Raw genomic sequence first — 8,401 nt, forward strand, 5'->3', positions numbered from 1 at the left:
ATTCAAATGAGTGTCAACACATTTGTTTCCCATCTTATTCTTTAATTTTATAAGAGGGTACAAAAACACGATATCATATCTCAGGAATCTATTGGAGTTCCCCTGTCGGCGCCACACAATACACAAAGTCATTGCGACATCCCACCACCAGGGAGCGCTCCCACACCACAGGAGAGGAGAACAGCTCCCCGAGCAGAGAGAGAGATGCTCTCAAGGTCCCATCCTCTCCATCCAGAATGCACAGGGTCCCGTCTGTGGAGGCCAGGCCTACCAATGTACCCTCCTTACCCCAGGCTGACCCGTCAAACACACAGGGGCTGGAGTACACCCTGCTGGGGGTCTGATAGCGCCACACCAATGAGCCGTCAGTACAGTTCAGACAGTACACACACCCGTCATGTGACCCACACACAACCCTCTGCTTGTCTGGTGTGATGCAGGGGGATGAGAAAACTGGTCCATTGGTCACATACTGCCAGACCTGCGAAAACACAAAGCATTAAAACAAATGAAACACTTCAGTGAGGTAAATGAAGACGATAAAGACACTAAACGGCCATTATCTTAGTGCCAGGTCTTCCTCTCACCATTTCCCCTGTGTGGCTGAAGCAGCAGATGTTTCCATCCACAGAGCCGATGATGATGTGACCTGAGGAGCAACTTGGTGAGGAGAAGAATGGAGTCTTCCTGGAATATGTCCACAGGACAGCACCAGTGTCCTAACAGAAAAACGTTGAGTCAGTCGGTTGTCTTCACTCAAACAGTGCTAGTGCTTCTGAGCCATGTCAGTAAACAAGCGCGGGTATTACTACTAAGTGCGATTTGTGCAGGTAAGGAAGCATGGACACTCACAGGATTGAGACAGAGGAGATGTCCTCCGAGGGTGGCTACATACAGCTGCCTGAGAGAGGGGTGGAGACAGGGTGAGGAGAACACCGCCCCACACCCACAGTGGCGCTTCCAAACACACTGCCGAACCTAGAATGCACACAAAAACACATAACTATTAGGCATGTGATGCAAGATTTACACTGGAAAGGTATGCACATACACACACCTGTGGGTCGAGGGCATAGACGTGGCCATCATGCGACCCCACCATCACTAGGCCTGTGAGAGGGTCCACAGTAGGACAGCTCTTCACTGCGTCTCCAGTCTCAAACACCCACTGTGTCTCCCCAGACTCCACACACAGGAAATACACACCACCATCATAGCACCCTGAGAACAAACACACAACATAGACCCTCAATATTTATTTATTTTGAACCTTTATTTAACTAGGCAAGTCAGTTAAGAACAAATTCTTATTTACAACGACGGCCTAGGAACAGTGGTTTAACTGCCTTGTTCAGGGGCAGAATTACAGATTTTACCCTTGCCAGCTCGGGGATTCGATCCAGCAACATTTTGGTTACTAGTCCAACGCTCTAACCACTAGGCTACCTGCCGCCCCCAAATATACACTGTAGAGTAGAATAGACTAAACAATTTATCATAACCAAAAAAAGCAGATGCTTTATGTGGATACTGACCAACCACGACGAGTCTTCCACATCGGGACACAGCAGAAGAGGACTCGATCCTGTCCCCTAAAACCCTTTCCCACAGCAGACCCCCGGTGGTCAGGTCCAGGGCCTGCATCCTGTGGGAATGGGAGCCAATGAACACTGTGGCCCTGGTGCCTCCTGAGGACCCGTCCGCTCCTCTCTGGACCAGCAGGACTGGAGAGGCGTCTACACACCTCCCTGTGTCTGACTCCCAGCTCACCACCAACCCCAGACCACCAGCCTCTCTGGAGGGAGGGGTAACACTGCTAGCACTGGGATCATTGGTTTCCACAGCCTGGGAATGGTTGCTTTCTGTCCACTTATTGGATCCAAATGTCTGGGAGTGGTTGGATTCTATACTCTCATTGGCTCCTTTTTCCTGTGTATTTCTCGTTCTTTTGATTGGTCCCTCTGAGTCTGAGTAGGAGTTTTCATTGGTCCTCAAAGAGTCTGACTGTCCCATCTCTACAACCTCCCCTGCTCTCCTTACCACTGTACATCTTACAGCCTTCTTCAAAGAAGAAACTACAACTCCCAGAGGCCATTCTGCAGCTGTTGTAGAGTAGGGGTCTGTATGCTGTCTCTTTGGCTGTGCTGAGGAGACAGGGTCTGCTGGGCGTTTCATGGACACAGGATGGGATGTCCGGCTGTGCTCAGATGGGAAAGGCAGTGTTGCTATGGTAACATGGTGCAGTATTTCTGAGAAGGATCCGTCCAGGATAACCTCCAGAAGCCCTGATGAGGTCACTCCAACAGCAGTGGTGATGTCATCACAGAGACGCAGGGCCTGCAGAGAGTCGCCTCCACTTAACAGGAAGTTGGAGTCCTCCTGGATGGCTTCATCCTCCGTTAGACCTAAAGTCTCCTGACACACACAAATATACAGGTACAAATATGTAAACTCTTGATGTAAAGGGGATATTGACTTGTATGTAACCATAATAAAACAACATAATGGCTTGTCTGTACCCTCCACAGAGACTGGAGTCTCTCTCTCAGTGTCTCCATGTCCCCCAGTGCACTATGCGACTCTGAACCTGCTCTCTGTCTCTGGTAGATCTTCATAAGTTCACCCATAGACACTTTCCCTGAAGAAACACCATTTAATTTACACCAGACTTCAGATACTACCATGGTCAAAAACTAATGGTAAAACCCTGATAGAAAATGTTTTAGAATGCAGCATCTACAGTAGAGTCTAGCGATGCTCAGCTACAGAGGACAGTGTCACTCACCATGTGAAGATAGTGGTAGGGCCGGGACCAGGACTAGGGTGTCTGGAACACTGTGACTGGGTAGGACCTGAGACAACCTGTGGAGGATGGCCTTCTGTAGGCCTCTAGTTGAGGGGGCAGTCTCTTCAAGATGCTCTACCTGGTGCTCTACAGGGGAGGAGGAATGGGTTGCCTTTTGTTCTCCAGACGTAGAGCAGGCTACGACAAAGGCCACCAGCCGAGACCCCTCATACAGACCCACAGCACATGCCTCCACCTGGGGTAGACTCATTACAACCTGAAGGGGGATATGGAGGATTGAAAGATCAATGACTGGAGGTGGGGATAGCACAGGAAAATTGGTGAGATGTGCCTGACATGACATGCTGTCTGAAATGGTACTGACTTGCTGTAAGGTGTCCAGATGCAGCCGCTGTCCATGGCGTTTGACCAGTCGGTCCCGCCTCCCGAGGAAGTAGAGATGTGTGTCTCTAATCTGCACCCAGTCTCCTGTGGACCGCATTGTACCAGGAGCAACAGTCACCTCGTCATCTAGAAGGCACACCCTGTCCGTCCCACCGATAAACACCTGTCCTTCCCCCTGAGTGATGACGCAGCCATCCTCATCTCTTAGCTCCACGGTGGTCTCCATCAGGGGAGGACCCAGCGGCACAGAGGATTCAGCCCTGTGAAATATCCATCCCGGTAAACAACAGAGTCAAATCAATTATATGTCCAGGATGCAGAGAATTGGATAAAAGGTTCATAAAATGAGTTGCTGGTTTAGGCAGCAGTTGGATGCCACAGTCAGGGTTTTAGGGTTCAGTGGTCACTCACACGTCAGTAGACTGCAGGAGGCTCTCTGGTAAGTGGTAGCAGCAGGCCCAGCAGGAAACCTCAGTGATGCCGTAGATGTTGTAGATGTGAGTGCAGTTCCCCTGCTGCCTCCAGCTACGGAGCTGGGCTAGGGAGGGACAGGCCTCGCCCCCTAGGGCTAACACACGCAGAGAAGAGCCAGCAGAGAGGACCTCTTCCTGTAGGACACGCCTTCCAAAACGCCCAAGCAGAGTGGGCGTCACCTGAGGGAGACAAAAAAATTAGCACATGCAACAAAAAAAAGCAACAAAAGGCTTGATAAGTTACTCTCATCCCACTGTCATAGTTACCTGTAAGACGGTCGTTTTGTGTTTCTTAAACAGCACATGAGCCAGTCTGTTGGGCATTCTCTTAATCGCAGTGGGGACGATGAGGAGACGTGCCCCTGATGACAACGCCAAAAATATCTCCACCACTGAAGGGTCAAAAGTCAGGGGAGAGGCCAGGAGCACCACATCATCTGGTGTCATCTGAAACAGAGATCTGAAGAGATAAAGACAGAATGCTGTTAAACAAACAACATTTCATGAAATTCTTTACATTCAATGCAACCAGTAATCTGGACATTGATATACAGGAATACATGCATTACACCAATCCAACCAAAGGGACATACCGCAGGTGCAGTATATTGGGCACTATACACTTATGTGGTACCCTCACGGTCTTGGGAAGCCCTGTGGTTCCAGATGTGTGTAATATATATGCCAGTGCCCCCTGGCTGGCACTCTCTGGAACTGCAGCAGGAGTAAACAGGTCAGCATTCGGCTCTTCTTTACGTGCTGCAGTTGGTCTGTGCTGTACTAATACGAGGGTTAGGTTGTGAGCAGACCACACTGCACACACCTCTATAGACATGAGGTTGGAAAATGCCATCTGGAATTGCTAGGGAAAGAGAGAGTCAAATAGTCAGAAGGTGAAACCTGTCAGGAAGTAATCATAATTTTAAGCCACAGTTGTAATATAAACCACTCTCATAATGCTCTGTGAAGTCCACTCTTACCTGCAACAGGTCACTCTGTAGAACACAGTACTTCAGCCCACACTGCTTCATGACACGAGCAGACAAGAGTGCTGGGGCATCTGGGTCCAGTGGTACATACGCAGCAGGTAACTGGAGGATGCTGACAGACAGAGGATCCCCTTGAGAGCTGTGTTTACAGTAGTCCAAGCCTAGAACTTACAGTAGACTTGGGTAATACTAATCTATGGTATGCAACAGCTGATCAAATGGATCAACCCCCATTGAGAGTCATTAGCTATCTGCACACCATTAAAAAGAGAGCAGTGAATAATATATTGCCATAGAGATGGATCTAATTTGGGCTAATTGGATGGTGCTGTTCCAGATCATCTATTGTATAAATAGACAATTGCTTTGATTTCCAATAATAAACTTACCCCAGAATCCACACAGGAAGGTTGATATCTGGCTGACAATATAATGCAATTGCTCTTGTATTTTGCACACACTGTATCTGTAGAAAAAGTGTTAATTCATTTCCAAGAGCAACAAGATCGTGGTAATACAGCAACATAGGACCTCCTTCTGGTATTCCCTTGTCAAATGTGACAGCTATTTTGCCACTATGCAAAGAGGAAGCTGCGAGCACCATGTCTTGTAGTGTTTTCGTTGCCATCTCCGGGTGAATACGGAAAATCTAAAGTATGGCTATTCACTATCAAATTCATGTTACATAGTTACTTTACAGAACTACTGATTTTGTTGTTGGCTGGTCGATGTTTTGTCGCATGAAGATGACATCACACCATGTAGAAAAAAACGTGTCACATTGTGAAACATCCCATCATAGTTCAGTATTTTGTTGCGGGAAATTTACAAATATTTTCGTGACTAGATGGAGTACAGCTACGACGGGAAGGGACTTTTTGCATCAGGGTAGGAGATCAATTTAGCTAACCATAAAACCTAAACCTGTCTCCTAACCTACAACATTAATTATCCTAACCTGCTCCAAAAAAACTAATTCCGGTCGAAGCTGTATTCCGCTAGTCAGAGCCCTTGACCCGGAGGGAAGCAAACAAATGAGGGGAATACATTTTTTCGTTTTAGTGTTTTGATTGATAAAGACTGACAACATGGACGACTTCGTAAAAAATCAATTTCAGAACAATGTCAAGATTTACACTGATCATCTGGAGAGAATCGTTCAGAAGGTAGGTGGAAATGGACTGGTAGCTAGTTAACGTTAGGGAACGTTAGTTTAGCTAACGTTGGCTAACATGTAACTGCCGTGAGCCGTGACTGTAACTAGAAGTTTGCTTATTTTGTAGACCGTATTCTTCTGACGATTTTGTATGATGATCATAGTTAGAAAAGACACCCTCTTTTGGTGTTAGCCAACTAACTAGTAGTAGCAGAGCAGATGCAGTTTTCAAACCGTATGTAGCGACTCACTTTGGTAGTAGCTAGTCTTTCTCGCCAATCCCCCTTATGGCCACCGGACGAAATGCTCCAACAATGCACACCCCTCATCAATGGCACTCAGGACTACCAAGCATGTACCAAATCAAATTGTATTTGTCACATGCTCCGAATACGACAGGTTTAGACCTTAGTCACCTTAGTCACTAAGGCTTAGTGAAATGTTTACTTACAAGCCCTTAATAACCAACAATGCAGTTTTAAGAAAAATAAGAGTTAAGTAAGTAAAAAAATACAAATGGATGAGTAAAAAAATACAATTAAAAATTAAAGAGCAGCAGTAAAATAACATAACGAGGCACAGGTTAGTCGAGGTAATCTGTACATGTAGGTAGAGTTAGTGACTATGATAATGAACAGAGTAGCAGCAGTGTAGAAGGTGGGGGGGGCGACAATGCAAATAGTCTGGGTAGCCATTTGATTAGCTGTTCAGGAGTCTTATGGCTTGTGGGTAGAAGCTGTTAAGAAGCCTTTTGGACATGGACTTGGCGGTACCAGAGAGAACAGTCTATGGGTGGGGTGGCTGGAGTCTTTGACAATTTTTAGGGCCTTCCTCTGGCACGCCTGGTATAGAGATCCTGGATGGCAGGAAACTTGGCCCCAGTGATGTACTGGACTGTACGCAATACCCTCTGTAGTGCCTTGCGGTCGGAGGCCAAGCCATTGCCATACCAGGCAGTGATGCCCTCGATGGTGCAGCTGTAGAGCCTTTTAAGGATCTGAGGACCCATGCCAAATCATTTCAGTCTCCTGAGGGGGAATAGGCTTTGTCGTGCCCTCTTCACGACTGTAGTCCTTCGTCTTGATCACATTGAGGGAGAGGTTGTAATCCTGGCACCACCCGGCCAGGTCTCTGACCCCCCCCACCTATAGGGAAACATCCAAATGTGCCTGTATTTACTCTTTCTGACTCAACAGTATTCAAAGCTGCAGGATGATGGGACTGAGGTGAACCTGGAGGACATAACTCCCCAAGGTAAACAAAAGTCAGTTTATGGTGTCACTGTGGACCTTCAGTGCTTGAAGAATAATTGTTTAGTCTTGTCAACAACAAGTAGCCAGCTGATGGGTAAACCACCATGCCTTGATGTTTTCTTGTTTTTTATTTTTCATGTATCCTGTCATTGGATGGAGAAGATGTGAGCCGTTGCATGTTCAAGTCGGAGTTGGCGCTGTCAAAGCTGGACTTGTCAAAGGTTTGTAAATGATCTGTGGCTAATTGTTTTACATCCACTTTGTACATGTTCTGTTTATGTTGACTTGACATTTTTGTTCTGAGGAATCTCTTTCTCGATCACACCTCTTATATCCACCTTCTCTTTAGAGCGATGCTGGCCTGGCAGAGCTGTCACTAGGAGGTAGGGAACTACAACATGTTGTTTCTCTGTGAGATGTGCACTTGATCTAAATGTGTATTCAAGTTATGTTTTGTTCTTTTAGACATTTCTGAAATACACAGGCCACATGACACCACTGGAGACTTCAAGGTAAATTGCTTTTACTTAATCTAATTGCAGTTCTCCCAATCTGGGGCGCCATGGTAGCCAGACAGTTAACCCACTGTTCCTAGGCCGTCATTGAAAATAAGAATAAAATGACTGACTTGCCTTGTTAAATAAATGTAATATAAAAAATATATATACTTAAAAAATCTATGGAGTAATGACCTACACACACAGATAACTGATTAGAGTCCAACCAGATGTTAACAGTTCACATCACTATAGCATAAAATCACTATAGCATAAAATGAAAGTTGTTGGTCGCGTACACCGTTTTGCAGATGTTATAGCGAGTGCCACAAAATGCTTATGTTACTAGCTCCTAACAATGTAGTAAAAGGTCAAAGTATGCAAATAATCAATACATATAAAATCTGTCATGTCCGAATGAGTCAATGAACCCAAGTGGCACCGGAACAGTGATCCAGATGTGTCAAGAATCCAGTATATAAATATATAACCAGCGTAGCTAAAATGCAATGTTATAATAGTAGCGTTTGTCAAGAATAAGATTTAAATACACATAACAAAACCCCATGGAAAAATAACTCTTACTGTACTTCTCATGGTTTCCAACAGATGGACATCTCATACCACCAGTATGATGCCAGCAGTGATTGTGTCGGTGAGGGTTCTGCAGACACGAGTGCTGTCACTGCCCCCAGTAACGATTCTGTTATGCATCAGGCTGCCGAGAGCAGCCACTGTACGTTAATTATTTCAACATAAACCCCAGTGACTTATGAATTGAACATTTTAAAGTTAACATGAAATACAACTGCAGCACTTTTTAAAAAGGTTTTGACATTTCTG

At 45.9% G+C, this 8,401-nt stretch overlaps 1 protein-coding gene across 3 annotated transcripts; it reads right to left on the reverse strand.

Annotated features, from left to right (window-relative positions):
- Positions 1 to 31: 31 nt before the first annotated feature.
- Positions 32 to 6,132, reverse strand: aasdh (aminoadipate-semialdehyde dehydrogenase). 3 transcript variants are annotated; one of them, XM_046353043.1, is made up of 14 exons: positions 6,060 to 6,132; positions 5,042 to 5,118; positions 4,644 to 4,764; positions 4,257 to 4,525; positions 3,931 to 4,123; positions 3,602 to 3,843; positions 3,171 to 3,450; positions 2,786 to 3,062; positions 2,520 to 2,638; positions 1,536 to 2,415; positions 1,058 to 1,221; positions 853 to 978; positions 588 to 719; positions 32 to 481 (listed from the first exon to the last, which is right to left on the reverse strand). In XM_046353043.1, exons 3-14 carry the CDS (start codon positions 4,692 to 4,694, stop codon positions 89 to 91), a joined length of 3,126 nt encoding a protein of 1,041 aa, XP_046208999.1. In that variant the 5' UTR covers positions 4,695 to 4,764; positions 5,042 to 5,118; positions 6,060 to 6,132; the 3' UTR covers positions 32 to 88. The 3 variants fall into 3 exon arrangements, with proteins under 3 accessions (XP_046208999.1, XP_046209000.1, XP_046208998.1); XM_046353044.1 differs by having other exon boundaries at positions 4,644 to 4,819; positions 6,060 to 6,131; XM_046353042.1 differs by lacking the exon at positions 6,060 to 6,132 and having other exon boundaries at positions 5,042 to 5,685.
- Positions 6,133 to 8,401: the final 2,269 nt, after the last annotated feature.

This window comes from Oncorhynchus gorbuscha, linkage group LG06, assembly GCF_021184085.1.
Source record: "Oncorhynchus gorbuscha isolate QuinsamMale2020 ecotype Even-year linkage group LG06, OgorEven_v1.0, whole genome shotgun sequence".
Taxonomy (NCBI): Eukaryota; Metazoa; Chordata; class Actinopteri; order Salmoniformes; family Salmonidae; genus Oncorhynchus; species Oncorhynchus gorbuscha.